Consider the following 23383-nt stretch of genomic DNA (forward strand, 5'->3'; position numbering starts at 1 on the left):
GTGTGATCATTATGGATAACCTGGGACATTATATTGCTGCTAAAAATGGCCCCTTAAGATGTTTAAATGATGCGCATTTGGCTGAGGCGTTGGTTGTCGAAGAAGCTCTGTCGTGGGTTAACAACGAGATGGGTTTTGCGAAGGTTATTTTCTTCTCAGATTGTCAACTGGTTTGTAATCTCCTTAATGGCTCTCTATCTGATCTTACATTGGCTGGTAACGTTATTAGTGATTGCCGAGATTTTTGTCGACACTTTAAAGAGGTGATATTAGTGATTAATTTAGTGCATAAGCATATATATATATATATATATATATATATATATATATATATGTATATATATATATATATATATATATGTATATATATATGTGTGTGTGTATACATATATATATATATATATATATATGTGTGTGTGTGTGTGTATACATATATATATATATATGTGTATACACATATAAATATATGTATACACACATGTATACACATATATATATATGTGTATACACATATATATATATGTGTATACACATATATATATATGTATGTATGTATGTATGTATGTATGTAAAAAAATCTAAATATTCATGAACACATATTTTGTTAATTTTATAATTTTATTTTCTTAATTATATTTCTTATTTTAGTAATTATAATTAATAAAACTGCATGTACAAATTAAAAGAATTTAATTATTAAATTTGTATGAATTAATATTGTCTGTAACTCTATTGAACATAAATTATTAAAACTATGAATCATTACTATTACTTTGAGTACAATTTATTCGTTAATATAATTTTAGTTATTTTATGATATTATGAATATAAATCATTACTATATTATGAATATAAATCATTACAACTATAAATCATTATCATTATTTTAAGCTTAAATCAATACCGATATTAATCTCTACTGTAATTTAAATATAAGATTGAAAATATATATAATTAAATTTGAATAAAATAAAATTATTTCAATTTAAAAATTTCTGAATTGAAATACAAAACAAATAAATTGAAAGATATCTACAATATGAAGATATTAAATTAAATAGAACTCTTCAATTCTATCTAATTATAATAAATTCCACATATCAATTTCTTACTTGAAATTTTCATCTTATTTTATTAGAATATAAAATTACACATACATAAAATATGTCAGTAATATGCATAGTCCAAATATAATGTATACATGTCAGGTTAATAAATAAATAGATAAATAAAATACAATAAATAAATTAATAAATACAAAGCCCAATGAAATAAACCTAAAAACATATATATTTACAACAACTCATTACAATTGTCTTCAACAAAAAAAAAAAAAAAAAAAAAAAAAAAAAAAAAAAAAAAAAAAAAAAACTAAAGATCATCTCAATCCTTTAATCCTAACACCTCGTATAGTCGAATCAATCATACTCTTATTATCCAAGCAGTATTTTTGGCATTTATTTCATTGGGTAAAACGAATGTATGAGCCATTATGAGAAGTTTTTTAAGTATGTGGCTGAAAAAAAAAAAAAGAGAGAGCAAAAAATACAATGAAAAATGAGGAATTATGGTAAGGTAAAAAAAATCTTGAAATGTATGATTTATATATTAGTCTCGAAATTCATTATAGTACATTAATGCCGAAAAAAATTATTCTTCAGTTATAATTATAATAATATTATATTTTAAGTATATATGTATATACATGATTAGGATTGTGTGTGCGCGCGCGCCTGTATAACCATAATATTACCATAATAATTGCAGAAGAAGGGAAAGAGAATTACCATAATAATTACTATAAATAAAAATTAGGAAATTATATTAATAATTAATTATTAAGGTCATTATTTGCAAAAAAAAAAAGTAAGTTTAAATTATTTTGTGCCAATAATATAATGCCTTAAGTATAAACATATTTATATAAATTATCATAAAAATTACACAGAAGAATGTGATGAGAATTACCATAAATAATTATTAGGCAATAATATTAATAATTATTAAGGCATGTATATAGTGTTATAGCTGTGTGTGTATTTGTACACTTTTAATTCTATATATATATTTTTATTTCTTAATGGAAGGGGGCACCTAGGGGATCAAACTACTACTAAGCTAGAGCTAGTTACAAATCGCCATTGTAGAATTCCAACTATATCATCCTCCAGTATTCTATATGCCGCATCTGGTGGGTTGGGGAGAATGTGTACTCCTTGCGGTTATTGCGCTGCTGCTTGGGCTATTGGCTTTGCTACCAGTTTTAATTCCTTCATCCAGCCATTCAACTAACGGTAAAGTATAGTGTTTGGCATGAAAACCCGGAAGCATTATTCGCCATATTTCGTCTGCAAAAGGGCAGAATCTCAAAGCATGATTACAGTCCTCAACTTCATTGGTGCAATACCAGCATTTATCGCATGGCGTGAGACCCTTTCTGGCTCTATTGCTATTCGTCATGATTTTTCCGTGTCTAACAAGCCAAATAAACGTTTTGATTCGGCTCGGAACTTTCAATTTCCAAATTGCGTTCCATTTAGCCGCGTCGACTGGGATTGTGGTGCCATCCGCTATGTCATATGCAGAACTAATTGTGAATTCACCCGATAATTTATTTTTCCAGCCTATGTTGTCTTCTAATCCCCGTTCTTCATGGAGTATTGTGGCAGCTAGGGTATTTAAAGTGTCCGCTGGGAGAAAAGCGATCAGTTTGCTCCAGTCCCATCCCTGATCTGGATTCCAGTAGATTGCAACTGTCCTGTTGATCTCTGTTTCTGGTATTAATTTTGTGGCCTGGTTTCGCAGAGCAGTATCTCCAAGCCAAACATCAGACCAAAATAGTGTTCCACTCCCATTTCTTACTAGTTTCCTCGTACCTTCTTAGAGAATAGGCACCGACTTAAGCCAATCGTTATACCATGCACCACGGTGCACATAGCAATGTACACCACGAACGTAAACGACGTCGTTTCAATGTTAGTGGACGCGGACGCGAATGACTCCAGGAATTCATTATCTATAATACACATAATCATTATCTAGAATACATAGAACGTTTGCCTAGAATACACAGAATGTTTGTCCAGAATACACAGAATATTGACACAAAATACACAGATGTTAGTGGACGCGAACGCGGACGCGAATGACTCCAGGGAATTCATTATCTATAATACACATAATCATTATCTAGAATACACATAACGTTTGCTTAGAATACACCGAATGTTTGCCAGAATACACAGAATATTGACACAAAATACATAGAATTTATCCTCCTAAGATTCGAATGCACAAACACATCACAACATGTGTTACTAACATGAATACACAGAACGGCTACCTAGAATACACAGAATGATTGCCTGGAATACACAGAACGATTACCTAGAATACACATAATATTAACATAAATACACAGACTGGCCAAAACGGGAAACGTGATTTCCAAAAAAAGGGACGGTTAGTTTACGATGCTCAAAACGACGTCGTTTACATATGTGGTGCACGGTATAATTTGCCGACTTAAACACTCCCTTCCATGCTTTTAATTCTATATTGATAAGAATACTTTAGAAAATATTCAATATTAAAAATAATATAATTTAAAAAGTAAATTATTAATTAGATTGCCTACTATTAATAATTTTACTGGACAGTGGAAGAAGGGAATGAAGAGTCACTAACATGGGAAGAGGAGGAAGGCTATGCAAAATGAAGAATGTATTTATAGGCAGAGAATGTGAGAATTATAAATTTGTATACTTTTTTAATAAGAAATTGTAATTAATTTTTTTTTAAAGTTTTTGAATAATTTTCAGTCAATTAGTAATATATATTTTTTTTCATTTTTTCAATTTGCCTAATTTCCATTTCCTTTTCCATTAGGATCCTTTTATATTTTCAATCAATTAGTAATATTAGTTTCCTTTTCCATTTTACCTTTACTATTGTTTGGGTGAGAATTTCACATAGGAGGATTTTATTTTTATTAATAATATTGTATAGAAGTATAGATAAGTATTTGAATTATTATTATTGGTGTAAATATAATTAATAAATTATTATTTCCTTATAAAATTACGCAAAATTTTCAAGAAATTTTCTCATTTATTACGCATAATTTGTTTACATTATTCTCACAAGTATAATGGTTTAATTATTCTCAGAATTTGGTAGCATAATGAAGTGTTTAAATAGTAAAAAGAATCCACCCTTATGCAAAATTACCATTTCAAAAAATAGGAAAAATATAGTCCATTATGTGCAAAATCCTCCATACTGTGCGCAATTAATGAACACAGTACATATATGAATGGTAATTTTTACATATTACCATTACATATATGAATCCTTAAAATATTATAATTATTGCACATAATAATTTATTGAAACTGGATGTGCATGTGTTAATAACATATTATTGGTGTTATTAACATGAATTTGTAAAGAATAATAATAAATGATTATTTACTTATTGGTGTGTAGACTTATTGGAAATAATATTACCAATTAATAGATATTATTTAATTTCCATATAACATTTTCTTACCAATTAAGCTTTATTAATTATTTTACCAATAAATTATGTAATTAATATTAACAAAAATTTGAGCGGGAAAATTTGGGAGGAGAATTTTACTTTTATATATAATATAGACTATAGTTTTTTAACATCAAAACCACGTCGTAGCTGTATAATTTGCCAACGTATGTTGATCATTAGTTTGCTTTGGTAGTTATATTTGAGCATGACGCTTAGTACTCGAATCTTTACTAAACGATCTAATTGCGTGGAAACGAGTTTCAATGGGCTAAAATAAAAATATTAGTGACAAAAAATATTTATTAGAAGATAGCAATTTACCATTTGACACTCAAATTTTACTAAGGGTGTGTCTGGAAACCAGGAAAACGACTTATGGAAAATGAGTCATTTTTCAGAAAACATTTTCATTTTTCTCGTGTTTGGTTGCATTCCAGAAAACTATCTATGTGTGTTTGGTTCATTTTCTGGAAAATAAGCAGAATTATACCATTTAAATTTTAATTGTTCTTAACTAAAAAGGATTTGACAACAAATATGTTTTGCCAGACTATTTTTTTTTCAAATAACAAAAAGAAGAGTATTGGTTTCTGATGGAAACCAGACTGGTTTTCGTATGAAACTAGTAGAAACTAGACTGGTTTATGATGAAACCAATCTGGTTTGTACTGGTTTCCAGCAGAAACCAATCTAGTTTCGTCGGAAACTAATCAAGGTAGAAAGCAAAGGATGTCAGAATAAAGCCGAAGAAGTATTCTTGGAAGACAACTGAGGAAGCACTCTCGGAAGAAGCCAGGAAGAATAAGTTGTTGGATTCGAAAAATGACTTCTCCCAAAAAAAAGGGAAAGTCATTTAAAAAAAACAAGCTATTTTCCCTTTGACCGGAAATTATTTTCCGTTGACTTCAATTTTTCACCCTCTCACAACCACTGGAAACCCAAAAATTAATTTCCAGAAATCATTTTTCGAGTTTTCAAACACACCCTAAATTATATATAACGGAAAAAGTTGTTAAAAATTCTAATGAGAATATAAAATAGATTAATTGAATCATCTCCATTGATAGTTTATACGTTTTAATTTCATGCATGTAGGTTTATACAATGATAATGTATTTCTAATTTCACTCCCTTTCTTTTTTAGTTTTTTTCTTTATATACATACGTTAATGATGAAATATTCTTTTTAACTTATTATTATTCTTAATTTGACTTATCACAAAATAATTTTCAATATTTTAATAACAACAACAACAATAGTAGTAGTAGTAATGAGCATTTTGTCTTATATTATAATTCTAACAATTAAATTAGCTTATAAAAAAGAACTCATGATATTTTTTTTCTTTTGTTTTTTGTTTACATCTCTTTTCTCCTTTGTGGTAAGAATTAAAACATTTGAAAGCTTTGTTATATCCTTTTGCTCACTTGCAACCGATACTATTTGCAAGACAATTGTTGATAAGCCTCGTGCAGGAAAATTTTGGTGAAAAACATTTGAAAGCTTACCAATGAGTACGTATATGTGTCCCCGTGGTTGCCCACACCACGAGGGGAATCCATGGAGTTACACCCCACCCCAACCATATCTCTATTACCCCCATACCATTATTCACCCCCATTCTACATATGTTTACACCCCACCCCCATACCATTATTCACCACCTCTTTACCATTATCCACCTCCACCACCATATTCATATATATCCCAATTCTTACCCGTATACCTATCACAACCCATCATATGGTTCCCCAACCCCAATTCCATACCCCACCAATCCCATTCCTTGGGAAGAAGCCCCACATAATAAACCCCCATCAAACAAATGGTCTGAGAAGATTGAGGTTCTATGACGAAAAGTGGAATCATTCATAGCCATGACCAAGGAGGATACGGCTAATCTCAAAGTCGAGCTTAAGGATAAGCTCGATGAATATCTTGCCATCCTCTAGAATGGAAATTTACAACCCTTGAAAGATTTGGAATCCAAAATGATGTCCATGACGGGGGAAATCAATGAAGGTAAAGTCATTAAAGATTAGCAGCCACACACTAGATGACACCTCGGTACTTGGAGAGGCTCTGACTCTTGAGTTGGAAAACCGACAAGGGGAAGAGATTGAGAGTGATGATGAGGAAGAAGTTGAGGTAGTGTGGGAAGACGAGGAGCCAAACGGTAACATTCTTAACTTTATTCTTGACAACATAGATGCTCAATCTTTTGGTAATAATGTTTGTGGTGCTTGCGTGGATGACTCCCATATGGTTTGTGATGATATTCTTGATGAACGGAATAATACTTGTTTTTCTTTTAGGAGGATGATTCCATAGAAGTTTGGGATAGTAATTTGATTGATACTTGTGTGGGTTGTGAGGAGGACTCCCTTTTCTTTGATGATGACTACGCTTGCTTTAATTTTTGGGAGGATGAATCCTTTGACTTGAGTAACCTTGAGTTGATGAGTGACGGTGATGATGTTTCATTCTACTCTTGTGATGATGAGGGTGATTATTCTAATATACTTGAATGGGGGATGATAAAAAAAAAAAAAAGGAGGGAGTGAGGAGGAGGTGGCCATGAAAAACGGGGGGATTGTCACTTTTGACAAAATTGGAGAAATTGAGTGGAAAGAGGGCAAAGTGCTTCAAATAAAGAGAGGGAGTGAGGGGATATGGTATCAAAAGTGTGCTAAAGATGAAAACATCATTGAGGGTGGAGGAGAAACGAAAAGAAAAAGGAAGTTCAAACTATCCTTGAGATATTGAGGGTAGTGTGCTGATATCTGCTATTTTGTACAATTATTCACCCCTTATTCTAGTTGTTTTGAAGGTTATTTTCTGTATCCTAGTGAAATTGGGAATTGTTTGTGTGTTATATTGTCCAAGTGTTGAATTATCTACAAGGAACAACAAAGGAAGAATATTGGAGCATTTTGGACAAGTTCTGGAAGAAAAGGGAATTACAATGAAGAATACAAGTTGGAAAAGAATTGGAAGTTGCCTAATGGGGAAGAATACAAGTTGGAAAAGAATTGGAAGTTGCCTAATGGGCCAAGATACAAGTTGGAAAAGAATTGGAAGTTGCCTAATGGGCCAAGGCCCATCTACCTCCTATATAGGAAGTTGCCTAATGGGCCAAGGCCCATCTACCTCCTATATATTAAGTTGCCTAATGGGCCAAGGCCCATCTACCTCCTATATATTTGACCTATTCTCTACAATTGAAGGAGGTTCCCTTACAGAGTTCTGAACCCTAGCTCTTAGTTTATATTTCCCTAGCATAGTTTAGATTAGTTTCACATTAGATTAGTTAATTTCAAGATTGGAATCAAAGATTGAAGATTGGATTTGTTCTTTATCAGTTAAGTTCTCTTATTCCTTTATTACTTTCTTGCAATGTTTATGGTTATTAATTATTGCTTTGTTTTGTTTACTCCCATCATGCGGGAGTAATTCGTTTATGGGTTTGGATTAGGGATCCATTGTTAATCTTGATGTTCAATTGGTAATTAATTGCATAAAGGGATTGAATCTTTTACCTAGGGTTTATGTTGATTTGGGGATTTCTCTGCACTAGTTATTGGTTTGTGGCCAGAATTAATTGCTAGTCTAGGAGAGGGATTCATTATAACGACAGTTGGATGGAGACCTAGAGCCTTACCAATTTCAACCTAATTTTCCTGCTATGAAAGTAGAGGTAATTTTGGGGGCTTACAATGCTTAGGTGCTTAAGGTTATGATTGATGCATCACGACAGTGGGGCAATCTTAGCCTAATTCTCTTATTGATTACGAAAGTAGCTGAGTAGAATTCTTTTGTGCATTGCCCATATATCCCTTGGTTAATTATTCTTTCCCTAATCCTGAGTTTGTTAGAACATCAAGGTTACAATCCCCCTAATCTGGCCCATACCTTTATTATACAGTTTACACCTTAGTCAATTGCTTTCTTTTACACCATTCAGTCTTTGTTGCTTGGATTCTATTAATTCATATACTCTAGTGCCTGGTAATTCACACAATTACGTGCCATAGCCCCAATCCTCAGCGGAACGACATTACACCCTTTTTACACTCATCATTTGTGCTCATTATGTGCAATGTTAATCTTTGTTTAATCATGAAAGTTGTTCTTCCTGCTTGAATTTGAGGGTGCCCGGCATCTTTGGGTATACCTCAAGGAAATAGTAGACGGGACCCTTGGTAAGGTTCCAAAGTCGATATGTTTTGATGGATAACACGTACCGCGTCTAGTCAAAGACGTTAAATTAGACGCTTCTTGGGAGGCACCCCAAAGCTATCGTGTACATATTGTTGTTTTTCTTTTATTTTCTTCTATGTTTTAAGATACATATTTCCCCATTTTGAGCTAACCATGCAGGGATATTATTTGGAGGCACTTTGGTTACACACTTGAGCATTAAGGAGTTGAGAAAATAGCAACGCAAATCAAAAGAAAACAGGGGAAATACTCTGATTCCTTTCCACATGAGGATCCACGCGTGGAACCTCACGTGGAAAAGAATCAAAAGCTTTCATGCCCTATTCTACGTTTGGGAAGTGGTGTGGAGGAAGCTCAGAAAGTTCCACGACCCAGTCTACGTGTGGACCAGCTCATGGAACTGATCGTGGAAAGTAACCAGAAAGTTCCACGAGCCAGTCCACGCGTGGACCAGCTCGTCGAATGACATAAGATCAAGAAATCTGCGCGAGATCTATTTAAATACCACTATTCATCTCATTCTTTCCAAGTCCACGAGAGGTAAACACATTCTTGCTATTTTTCTCTAAAGTTTGAAGATTTTCAAGCCCCAATCACACACAAGAACCATCCATAAACGTAAAATTCTGAAATTTCACTCCTCCATTGCCATGGATACCAAGCTTTCTCTCCCTAAAACCTTGTATTTCATGCTACATTGTGAGATACATGTTGATGGTAGAAATTGGTTGTATATGGCTAGTTTTACATGGTAGAACTCTACATTGTCAAGTATTTGTGATTTGTTTCCATGATTTGTGAGTTTAGAAGTGCTTTGAAGAACCCTAGGGTCCGTTTACTTCCGTTCTCTATTTTCTATTCTCTGTTTCCTATTCTCTATTTTCGAAAATTAGAATTGAAAACTTGTTTGCCATTACTTATTTTCAAAAATTTATTTTCACTTACTAAATTAATTAAATATGTACTATATACATATATTTATAAGTTATATATGTATATAGATTATACAAAACATTTTGCCAATAGCCCAATATAAATTCCTAATCCCAATTATATGTATATAAATTATATACAAAACATTCTGCCAAATTCAATTCATTATGCCAAATTGCCAATAGCCCAATAACCCAATTCAATAGCCCAATAAGGCAATAACCTCAATTCAATTATACAAATCACAGAACACAAATCTGAGAAATCCTCATCTATTATCGCCAAACACAAAACCTGAGACCTCATCCCTTCTCACCGAACACAGAACACAAAAAACACAAATCTGAGAAATCCATCATTCCCTTCTCGCCGAACACAGAACACAAAAAACATTCTGCCAAGGCGTAGATGAAGAAGACAAAGGCCCCGAGTTCGATCGTTGTAGATGAAGAAAACAAAGGCACCGAGTTCGACGGCTGTAGATGAAGAAGATAAAGGCGCCGAGTTTCAAGCTGTGAGAATGGGTGTTAAAGGGATAATAAAGTGAAGAATAAAAAGGTAAGGGTGGTTGTGGAGTAGAAGAAAAAATTGCAGAAGAAAGTAGAAGAAAAATGAGGAAGAAAGAAGGAGAAAGACGATGATGCCAGGAAGAAGGAGAAAGACGCTGCTGCCAGGAATCGATGATAGGGCTTGTTACTGTTCACGCGCTATTTTCTAATTTGAGAACAAGTTTTGAGTGTGTCTCTAATTTCTTCTAAAATGGAGAATTTTTCTCAACTTTGAAAATTGAAACATAACATAGTAAACACATTTCCTGTTTTCAATTTTCAAATTTGGAAATTTTCTTGAAAATTCTATGTGGGAATTTCATAAGGGTTTTGGTGACAAGCTTATGTGAAATGGAGTGGTGTATTTGATAGTTTTGATGTTTTTGTGGTTAATATTGTTGAATACATGCCGCACATTTGACTTGATTCCAATTTGCCATCCTCAAAAGAATGACACTCGGGAAATTTATTCATCGTTTACACTTTCCACCTCACCACTAACATCACAACAATCATGCCTCAATTCTGACCCAATTACTGAATTTCAGACTTTTACTGTGATACCCCATATTTCCTATAATTATTTTAAATATAAATATTATAAAGCTAATTATTTTGCAATGGGCTCTAGATAAACTATTTTTATAAATTACTATTTTTACAACAAAAACACACTAAGCCCATAATCTATATGATTTTTATAAATTGATGGACCCAATAAATTACCCTAAGCTCAATTATAATTATTTGTAACCCAACTAACCGAGCCCCAATTGTATAGCCCTTTTCTATAAATAGCCCAACCCTAGATAGTAAGGTTACCCTACTATATATATAGTATATGTAGATATGTATAGCATGTTTTGATCAAGCAGCCAAGCATTTCCCTCATCCCTCTCTGCCTCACGACCCTCTCTAATCTCTCGTCTCTTTCTCTTCCCCACCATTCCCTTCTCGTCCAAGCTGCGGGCAACAAGCACCAATGGAGAACTCCATCTAGCTGAATGAGCGGCGGTGGCTCCCCGTCCGGCGGCGTGCGAGGGACAAGAGCAACTCATTCTCTCCGGCAGCTTCCTCACTCAATCTTCTCGGGTCCGTCGACGGCTGTGGCGTTATCGGAAGCAAAGCAACTGGCAGCGATAGTCTCCAGCTCCGGCGATGCTCCTCTCCGGCATTCGTCCTCCTCCGCGACGTAGCAGCAGCGGCGGTGGAGTTAGGCGGAAGCTCCTTTTCCGTTCGGCGCGAGCGTAGCAGTCCGTCGGTGCCGAATTGGGTAGTGGCGACGATGGCTTCTTCCGGCGACCTTGATCTTCGGTCTAGGCGTCATCTCCACCTCTGGTGTCTCTCTCGATCACGTCACTTAGTCACTTAGTATTGATGCTCAGTGTAAATTTTACATGCACTTGTAAAGTTCACTATATGAAACTGCTACTTGCACTTGTAATACATTTTACTTGCACTTCAATGTTCAATTACTTACCAAAATGCCACCGTATTTTTTTTAAAACTCAGTGTTTCTGATCTGTTAGATCTGGACACGTAGACGGATGACATGCGTTCTCACTTCTTTCATGGGCGAGTGGTTCGCACCTGAATGCACTCCTATATATATATATATATGGTAGGGTTTGAATGAGATCATGTTTAGGTAAGATCGTTAGATCAGATCTTGTGCATCCATATAATATTTTTTAATGGTCTAGATTGATTGACACACGCACTCCATTCACACACATTTAATCACCGTTTCTACACACTTAATCACCGTTCGCACACATTTAATCACTGTTTGTACACATTTAATCATCATTTGCACATACTTCAACTTAGAATCTTGAATCAATCTAGACCATTAAATTATAACATGGAAGCACAAGATCTGATCTCACGATTTTACCTAAACAAGTGATCTCGTATGATCCTAACTCTCTCTCTCTCTTTCTCTCTCTCTCTATATATATATATATATATATATATATATATATATATATATATATATATATTTCTATTCACTCAATATTACGAAATGCACCACTCAATGTTACGAAATGCACCACAATGAAAATGCATTTCTTAATATGAAATGCACCACTCAATGTTATTTGTGTGATGCATTTCTTAATATTGAGTGGTGTATTTCTTAACATTGAGTGGTGTAAACCGCACGGGAAGGCACAGCCACACCTGAACATGACCAAATGCACCACTCAATGTGAAACTAAGTGCACTAAAATTCCAGTTATTTATGAAAATGCCACCGCGTCATTTTTTAAAAATTGAATCTGATTCGTTGATTTTGACACGTGGACAGCTGTGGAGCGTTTTTATTTCCTATTTGGGCGGTAGTTTGCACCCAGAGTGCAACCCTATATATATATATATATATATATATATATATATATATATATATATAATTCGGATCAGATGCGGCAAAGGTCTCAAGTGCGACAATGCGGGTTGATATGGACTATAGGATGAACTCATATCAACGGCTGAAAATTAGTTAAAATGAGAAAAAATGCGGTGACATTTTTGTAATTTATTGCACCAAGTTTAATTCTGTGGTGCACTTGCGGATCTATGATTCACATAAAAATGCTTGACGGTGCATTTGGAGTAAAAGTACCATCAAGCATATCTAAATGCACTAGCTATTACAGAAAATTACGAAATTGTCATCGCATTTTTTCTCTTTTCATTGATTACCGTTGATCTGAATGCATATAGTGTTCCAGATCAGTCTGTACCACCGCACTTGAGGGTCTTGCGGGAACAAAACCAGACCCTATATATAAAATTCCCCATCCCTGTACCCATTATCCAAATCTTGCTAATATTTTAATACCAGTTAGGATATGGATCGGAGAACTCATAAGGTGCAGATAGAATTACCATCCCTACGAGTATTATACTTCAAAACTGCTATCCCTATGACTATTCCACTTCAAACCTGTTATTGAAAAAGGTTGTAGCTTTACACAAGGCATAGACAGTGTTGCTATCAGATCAACTGAACAGAATCATTTTACTGCAAATCTGAGGTATATAATATATTTCTATCACTTGTCAAAATTTTTGTGCCATCAATTCTTTATTCTTTACATAAACTACACTGAATCTCAAAAACTTTTTTTAAAGCTACACTGAATGTCAAAAACTTTTTTTTTTTCTTTATTGAGTCTCATTCAGTAAGGTTTATAAACCTATTTAGACTCATCCCATGAGCATATTAATAATGGAATTAGCTTGCCTTTGTCGGGCCGGGACATGGAGGGCCTTGGGGTTGAGATCCGACCTTTTGGGAGGAAAAATAACGGACTTAGCTTGACCCTGCAAAACTGTTCACATTCATGATTCATGATTCATCCAATTGGGTGGTCAAGTAAGCCTGTCCAGGGGAAGTGGAGTCTGAAAATATTTGTTGCAGCCCATCTGATATCATTTGCGTGGGGCATTTGCAATTTCAACAACATTTCTTGCCACTCATCCAGATATTGAAGAGAATTTACAAACCAAAGATTGGCAATTGCCATTCACAAACATTTTGTGCTATCATCCTCTAACTTCACATTTGAAAACATGAAAGTAGGCTTCTAAGTATTTGCAGCATAACTTCTTTCTTTCAAAAAAAAAAAAAAAGTATTTGCAGCATCACACTATTATATGTAATCTCTAGCCTCTTTCACCATTGAATCACTCTAAGATAATGGGAATTTGGTCACTATCTCTACTAAAAAAAATGAGAGCCCCAATCTCACCATTACAACATGTATGTATGTATGTATGTATATGCATGATCAGAGAAGATTTTAATTTCATAACATTTCCACAACTTGGATTGCACTTCCTCTAATTCATTCTGATATGCGATGAGGGCAAGAAGGCGCCGCATATTTATTATCCAAATGAGGATTGGATTCTTTGGAATAAAAGTCATTCTTCTCAATCAAGATTCTTAGCATCTCACTACTGAAATTAGGGCTATTAGGATCACTTGTCTGTGACTCACCTCCAGAATCCCGAGTCCGCGGCACCTTTAAGCAACCGCCTCCGCCGCCGCCGGCACATGCTTTTCGCCTGCGAAACCTCCCCCTCACCTTTCTCAACCTGAAAAAACACGCCTTTTTCCCATTCTCATCTTTCTCTTCCGGTCCACCCATTTCAATATGGGTATTGATTCAACAAAATTCGATAATGATACAACTCAAAATTGCAATTCGATCATACCAATTCGTCGTGTATTACCATCTTTGCCCGACAAAAACGTAATCATCCCAACCGCTGCACAAACAAACATCGAGTTTCCAATCGCGTGTGTGATATGATTAAACGAGAAAGTTGGTGAGGAATTGAAGCACAATGATCGAGATACAGAGTAGAAAGAGGATTGGAAAAACCTTTTTGGAAGTAAAAAGATTTTGAATTGAATCGAGGGAGAGAGGGTAAGAGAAGTTACGAATTAAACGCCCGGGTTGACGGATTTTACAATTTATTACAGGTAAGTTATGCTTATGCTTGCAACTCGCAAATTTTATCGTTCACCGCTTTGGACCATGTGACAAAATGATGTGGTTTTGATTAATGAGAACAGATAAATGAAACGGTCTCCGTTCTGCGCAAATGCAGTTCCCAACTATAGTATCAGTTCAACACAACTATAGCAGTATCAGTCAGCATAACTGCAGTATCAGTCAACACAACTGCAGTATCAGTTCAACACAACTGTAATATCATTTGAGATGAACTGTAGTATCAGTCACGGAGATTTACGGGAGCTGTTTTTCACACTTATTGAAATGACGTCGTTTTGTGACCTTGATCCACAATATATTGTGGACCGCGGTTCACGGTATAAGGACTGCCTTTAACTACTAGTAATTACGGAGTACTGATTATATTAACAATGTATCCACCATATGCCTACCCGAAGAGAATAATTTAGGGGTGTATTCAATTGACTTTTAAAGACTTTTAAAAACTTTTACGGGATGTTTGGTTCACGGAATAGGCAGGGAATGGCATAACATTCCCTGTAATAGCCTATTCCGTTGTTTGGTAGACATTTGTATTCCCAGGAACATTGTTCCTGGGAATGAGCTATTACCCTTGCAAGGGTAATAGCTATTACCAGCACCCCCCTAGTATTAGCCTATTACTGGCCTATCAGGAATAGGTATTTTATTTTATTTCCATTTTTACCCTTTTTGGTAACAAGATTTTCCTGACAGATTATTAAAAAGATTATTATCATTATTAAAATAAATAAATAAATCAGATATGCTCATGTAGCCTAATTATGTAGTAAAACTTGATAATTAATACAGTAGATTGTTTTCATCTATAAACAACAAGGGAGCTCCCCCCATCGTAGATGGTTCAGCCATGCCCGGTGCCACAAAATGATTAAGAACTACGACGGGGTCGAAATTCATTGAAAACAGCATCCACATCTGCTTAGGATAAACGCATAGGACTCTTGAATATCTAATTATTTGTTGCAGGAAGACTCCTTGAAATAAGGAGAGACACACATCTCAACCCAACTATCATAATAAGATAAACCTTATATAAATCCCTAATCCTATATTGTGAACTTTAAAAGAGAAACGCAAAACGCAGTGCAATTATTTCAGACCTCTCTACTTTCAAATCTGCAAATTCTGTTGATGAGGTGAATATATTGTTTAATGAAATATTGTTCAATTGTATATTGTTTTATTTAATAGGGATAAAATCATGGTCATGTTTGGTCATATTTCTTTATTTTGTATTTATTGTTATGCATTTTTATGTTGTTAGTATGTTGCCTTTTGTTTTTGAGTTTTTTTTCAGCTTTTTGCTTGGTTTTTTTAAATTTCATGATCTTCCTTAGGGAACTTGCATCCATTTACAAACACATATTCAAATTCAAAGATTTTGGATTGTTAAAGGCACCCGGAGGAGTGGATAACAATAAGCTAATTGGTAAATTCTTCTTAAAATTTTGTTCTATACTGGATGTGTTCTATACTGCACAAACTAATATTATTAATTAATTGGTAAAAAAAATTAATAAATTTTAATTGGTAACAAAATTTTATTTACCAAATTATGAAAATAATTAAACCATTATAATTGTGAGAATAATAAAAAAAAATTTGGCCTAATTTTATAAGAAAAAATAATTTATTAATTATTATTTACGCTAATAATAATAATTCAAATACTTATCTATACTACTATTAATAAATATAAAACAATCCTTTGTGAAATTCCCGCCCAAACAATAGTAAAGATAAAATGGAAAAGAAGACTGATTTTACTAATTGATTGAAAATATAAAAAGATTCTAAAGAAAAAAGAAATGGAAATTAGGCAAATTGGAAAGGAAAAGGACATTACTAATTGACCGAAAATTATTTTTAAAAAAGTTAATTAAACTTTCCTTTTGAAAACTTTAAATTATTTAAACTTTAAAAAAAAATAATTGAACATGGGTTGCTAGATTATTCCCGTATAAAGGGAAGGGTTTGATGCCACTAGACTACAAGGTCCTTGGCATTATTTATAATAATTACAATTAATTCATTCAAATGTAAAAACTAAATGCGATACAGTGAACATGAATATACTTAAGTTATATAAAAGTACAATTACACATATATTAGCGTAATTGACTATTAATAATTGCCAACATTGGTCGTTGAATTTATTTTTATAATAATTATAATTAAATAATTTCTAATTTTTCCTATATTTATCTATCTATACTATATATAAAAACAAAATCCTCACTTTAAGCTTCCCGCCCAAAACAGTCCTACAATATTTAGGATGCGATTATTTCCGATTTTCCTATTTGTTGTACAATTCTACATTACAATTCCTATTGTACCACAATTCTACATTACAATTCCTATCATACTACAATTCTATTTATACAACCTTATATTTCCTATTCGTTATACAATTCTACGTTACAATTCCTATTGTACCACAAATCTACATTACAATTCCTATCATACTACAGTTCTATCATAATAAGATACAACCATATATAAATCCATAATCCTATACTGTGAACTTTAAAAGAGAAACGCAGAACGCAATGCAATTATTCCAGACCTCTCCACTTTCAAATCTGCAAATTCTGTTGCTGCGGTTATTTTCTTTCGATCCTACAGATCAAAAACATTTTTCTTCTTTCACTAATGGAGCCTGTTTTTGTCTCCGCTTCCGACCTATCCCTAAGACGAAGAAAATTTGTATAAGGCTTTGATTGATTCGTTATTATTTGTTTTGTCCCGGGAATATCAACGTTCCGCAGTCAACCAACAGACATTGGAGTGTGTACTCCATGACTTCCAGGTAATGTTTCCAAACAGCTTGATTTTGTAATATCATTCCTGCAAAAAGAAAATAGCATAAAGTAATGATAACTATACTTATTAACAATTTTAGTATTAGGTATTATAAATTAATATATAATTTACATAATAATTAAATATAGAAAGACGGATTATTATATTATAAATTCAATAATTTTGTAAAAGAATGTAGTGTTATTACTTTATTTGATGGTATAGTTAGTGCAATGGAAAGGACGTGTTATACCAAACATATGTTGGTAGTTGGTACGGGATCATTAAAAAACATTGAGTAAAATAACATCTCCATGGTCATATTGTTTTATTTAATATTGCTCAATTGTATATTGTTTTATTTAATAGGAATAAAATCATGGTCATGTTTGATCATATTGCTTTATTTTGTATTTATTATTATGCATTTTTTATGTTGTTAGTTTGCTGTTTTTTTTTTTTTTTTGAGTTTTTTCAGTTTTTTGCTTGGTTTTTAAATTTCATGATCTTCCTTAGGGAACTTGCATCCATTTACAAACACATGTTCAAATTCAAAGATTTTGGTCCCGAAGGAATGGATAGCAATCAGCTTATTGGTAAATTCTTCTTAAAATTTTGTTCTATACTGGATCTGTTCTTTATTGCACAAACTAATATTATTAATTAATTGGTAAAAAATTAATAAAGTTTAATTGGTAACAAAATTTTATTTACCAAATGCTGAGAATAATTAAATCATTATAATTGTGAGAATAACGAAAACATATTCGGCCTAATTTATAAGAAAAAATTATTTATTAATTATTATTTACACCAGTAATAATAATTCAAATACTTACCTATACTTCAATATTGATACTACTATTACTAAATATAAGATAATCCTTTGTGAAATTCCCGCCCAAACAATAGTAAAGATAAAATGGAAAAGAAAATTGATTTTATTAATTGATTGAAAATATAAAAAGATTATAACAAAAAAAAAGAAATGGAAATTAGGCAAATTGGAAAGGAAAAGGACATTACTAATTGACTGAAAATTATTTTTAAAAAACTTTTAAAAAATTAATTACACTTTCTTTTTGAAAAATTTAAATTATTTAAACTTAAAAAAATTAATTAAACATGGATTGTTAGATTTTTTATAATAATTACAATTAATTCATTCAAATATGGAGGAGGAAGAAAAACTAAATGCGATACAGTGAACATGAAAAGGTATAAAAGTATAGTTACACATATGTTAGTGTAATTAACTATTAATAATTGTCTAATAATTATTATGATAATTAAACTAAAAATTGGTCGTTGAATTTATTTTTATAATAATTATAATTAAATTATTTCTAGTTTTCCCATATTTATTTTCGTAATAATATAATTACATAAGTCATATTACATATTGATCTTTTTAAGATAATTGTAGACAAACAAGTCATATATTATTCAATTAATTGAGTAATACTTTTGCACTAATCTTATAATCAAATAAATGTACATGTTCAATATTAAATTTTTTTATAATTTCATCTTTATTTTTATTATCTAAATATATAATAAAAAATTTATCTGTGCATCGCACGGGTAATTGGACAATTATTTTCTCTAATTTAAGTAAGGAAAACATCAGAAAACATAATCGGTCCAACAAATTTTATCAATTGCGCTATATAATATTTGATGTTATAATTTATATAATTGTATATTGATCCAAATATTCTTAAAATATTATAGCAAATCCATTCCATGCAACGCACGTGTGAAAATACTAGTAATAATAAAAACAAAAGAGAAGAAAATACCACTTATATTCTCATAACTACTCAGACTTCCATAAAACTTGGATTGATTACTCTTATATATGCTTATTTAGAAATCATTGTAAGAGCATTATTTGCCCTGTTGGGAACATGTTAGTTCGTCATGTTAGTCGATCAGCAAATTAGGTTGCTCATGTGTTCAAGTTACATAGCAAATTTGGTGATAATTACCAATTGCCACCGCATTTTTTTTTTAATCAGAACTATTCCTTCTGATTTTTTTTCAAACTAAGATTAGTTCTTAATTTTTTCCTAAATACTTGTTCACACATGAACACACACATATATGTTATTTTTGTGCATCAAAGTTGACAAATCAGTTATTGATTTGTAATAAATGGTCACTAAGATTTTGGCAAGACTGACTCTAACTATTTTGAAAACGCTTCCCGTTCGAAAAGGGGAAAAAAGAATTCTAGTTATGATGTTCGATCCCTTGTCCAAGCAGAGGGAGTATATCTCATTCAAGAGAGAAACATTTGAGTCTGAAACATCTGTTTTGATGTCCTATTAAAAAAAAATTATTTGAATGATTTGCTTTGGCTGCTTTGCATGTCACAATAACTTACTTATTCACACTATGCTTTGCACTCCTTAATTAAGTACTGATAGAGAATGGTTTCTATGTGCATTAGCTATCTATATATCTTCTCTACTGCCCTCTCTCTCAAGAACAATTCTGGAATTAAACATAACTATACACTAATATAAAATCTTATTATCATCAATCATGATTAATACAAGGAGAAAAAAAAATCTTACATCCTTCAATGAAAACTGTGAATAAAAGGAAGCTGGCAAAGTAAACAAACATTAATACATATTTTCATTCCGATCTAAAGTAATTTCAAACTCTCATGGAAAGTTCGACAATGTGATGCCATATTTCAAAGAATATTTCTATCGTCCCATTCTTGAATTTGATTAGCACTCCGATTAGCACTCCTCTCACTGCAAACTTGAACATGCCCAGATGGATTGAAACCAATTGTAAGGGTACTTATCCTTTCTTGACTTGTACAAATAGTCTTCTTTTCGTGAGTTTTCAAATCAATAGAAATTTAATTCGGTACAAAACCATCCTTGAAATATAACTCTACATCATGATAGCTAGGATAATAGTAATTAGAATTAGTATACCTTCTTTCCCTATGACCTGAAACCACAAGTAAATGGCCACTCGGATTCCAAAATCCAAACGTAACAAAATATTCAAGTATATCGCTACAGAATATACTTGTTTGTTTATTCCAATTAATATTATTATTATTTTCATCCATAGCAATACTTTCATTCATGACTGTATAGTAATCAAGACCTTTAACATTAGAGGGGGGCTCAATCATACCGAAAACCTCATCACCTATATCAAACCAAAGCAAATGACCTTTACTACTCTGCCAATAATATTTTCCTTTGAAATAAAAATCCCGAGTATCGAACAAAAGAGAACCCAAATATAGAGAATCGAGAGCCACGTCAATTTGTATCCAGCTCCACACATCACCTACCTGACTACAAACCATTACAATCTCATGACTATCTATTTCCCGATTTGCATCTTCAAAACTCAAAAGCATAATAATCTTCCAGGTCATGTTATTAGACAATCCAAATCCAAATTGTATCAATATTATAAACAAATATTGTTTTTTTGAAAGGATAACAAATATATTTAAAAAATATATTTAACAATAAGAAATTTGCAAAGCAAACCATACTACACAAAACGGATTCATCAGATAATAATTCTGTGTAGTCTAACTGCAAGTTTATCACACTATGCTCTGCAATCCTTGAGTACAGAGAAGCCATCTTCTAAATCCCTCTCTATTTATCTTCTCTGCTGCCCTCTCAAAGTACAATTCCGGAATTAAACATAACTATACACTAACATTATCATCAATCATGATTAATACAAAGAGAAAGCAAAATCTTACATCCTTCCATGAAAACTGAGAATAAAAAGGAAGCTGGCAAAGTAAACAAACATTAATACATATTTTCATTCCTATCTACAGTAATTTCAAACTCTCATGGAAAGTTCGAAAATATGATGCCATATCCCAAAGAATATTTATATCGTTCCATTCTTGAATTTGATTAACACTCCTCTCACTGCAAACTTGAACATGCCCAGCGGGATTCAAACCAATTGTAAGAGTACTTATCCTTTCTTGACTTGTAAAAATAGTCTTCTTTTCGTGAGTTTTCAAATCAATAGAAATTAGATTCGGTCCAAAACCATCCTTGAAATATAACTCTTCATCATGATAGTCAGGATAATAGTAATTAGAATTAGTATACCTTCTTTCCATATGACCTGAAACCACAAGGAAATGGCCACTCGGATCCCAAAATCCAATCGGATCAAAATATTCAAGCATGTCCCTGCTAGAGAATATACTTGTTTGTTTATTCCAACTAATATTATTATTATTTTCATCCATTACCCAAATCTCATTACAGACCTCATTTTCCGTACACGGTAGCTGCACAGTAACCACAACAATACACTCACTCATGACTGTATAGAAATCAAGACCTTTAACATTAGAGGGGCGCTCAATCTTACCGAAAACCTCATCATCTATATCAAACCAAACCAAATGACCTTTAATACTCTGCCAATAATATTTTCCTTTCAAATAAAAATCCCGAGTATCAAAAAGAGAACCCAAATATAGAGAATCGAGAGCCACATCAATTTTTCTCCAGCTCCACAAATCACCTACCTGACTACAAACCATTACAATCTCATGACTATCTATTTTCCGATTTGCATCTTCAAAACTCAAAAGCATGATAACCTTCCAGGTCATGTTATTAGACAATCCAAATCCAAATTGTATCTCTAGACGCTGTATGTTAGGTGGTTTGTCCGGAACCTTAATAAAAGGCAAGACCTTGACTTCTCTAGTGAATGGGTTCAATACCAAAACATCAAAAATGATGTCGGGTGAAATGATATGACCTATATCAGATCTAACCAAATCTCCCCTGCATAGAATCAGGCATAGCATACCATCACAACACTTGACAAACCTTGTATTTGAATTTGGCAGGTCTAGGTATATGCATATCACATCATCACACTCTGATTCTTTGTAAATCAAGTTAAATAAATAATTAGGCAGGGGCTGGGGAACAGTACTGGCAGGCTCAAACTCGATAACAGCACAATGGCTTTTTCCCTTTCTAAATTCATAGTGTTTGTCCATGAATTGATGATTGTTTTTAATTAAATCATAGAAAAATTTACAAACACTTTTAAATCGCATAAGAGACTTTACCGGCAACCTCGCCAAAATGTCAATCAGCGTATCCATTGGTAATTTGCAGGCTTCCATTTTCAAAAACCAACCAATTCAATACTCAAATCTTTAACTCTAGCTATTTTGAAGCAATAATTGAATACAGGATCGGAAAGAATGATATGTTGTACCTTTAATCGTCAATACACAATGCTCTCCTTCGCAAACCTCAACACCATTCAATTCAAGAACCTCGAATTGGAGACGATGAAGGAGTTCTATCTTCTAAGATCGCCTTAAAGGAACGGTCGGGTCAGATCCGTTGAAAATGGAGAAAAATACGCGTTTTGACAAGAGACACTTCTTTTATTTTTTGAAGATTGACACTTCTTTTAAAGGAAAATGGCACTTTTTCCCCTATGTTATGTGCATATAGTACTTTTCCTTCCTAAGTTATTAAAGTGGCAATTTTTTCTTTTCAGTTATTTTAAAAGTGGTAGTTTTCCCCCCTGTAATGTTAAATTGATATTTTTGCCCTAAAAAATAACTATTCTATTTATTTTTATTCTCCAACCAATTATTTATTACTAATATGTATGGAAGATCACGGCTCGATACGAACCTAATCGAACACTGTAGCAATTGAACCTAAATAGTATAGACGGTTACGGTTACGATTCATAACCGAAAAAGTAAAATAAAATAACTGTTGAATTTAGA

The 23383-nt window shown here is 32.7% G+C and overlaps 1 protein-coding gene and 1 long non-coding RNA gene across 2 annotated transcripts; both read right to left on the reverse strand.

The window, feature by feature from the left end:
* Nucleotides 1-13286: 13286 nt before the first annotated feature.
* Nucleotides 13287-14853, reverse strand: LOC116006536. The gene is made up of 2 exons (XR_004095149.1): nt 14477-14853; nt 13287-14356 (listed from the first exon to the last, which is right to left on the reverse strand). It is a non-coding gene; the product is annotated as an uncharacterized LOC116006536 (long non-coding RNA).
* A 6571-nt stretch (nt 14854-21424) lies between these two features.
* Nucleotides 21425-22759, reverse strand: LOC116005737 (putative F-box protein At1g19160). The gene has a single exon (XM_031245976.1). It carries the CDS (start codon nt 22757-22759, stop codon nt 21425-21427), a length of 1335 nt encoding a protein of 444 aa, XP_031101836.1.
* Between the last annotated feature and the right edge of the window lie 624 nt (nt 22760-23383).

This window comes from Ipomoea triloba, chromosome 15, assembly GCF_003576645.1.
Source record: "Ipomoea triloba cultivar NCNSP0323 chromosome 15, ASM357664v1".
Lineage (NCBI taxonomy): Eukaryota > Viridiplantae > Streptophyta > Magnoliopsida > Solanales > Convolvulaceae > Ipomoea > Ipomoea triloba.

What these genes read in the sequence shown, in the direction of transcription:
- LOC116005737 (XM_031245976.1), bottom strand. Translation starts at nt 22,759, where the DNA reads ATGGAAGCCTGCAAATTACCAATGGATACGCTGATTGACATTTTGGCG.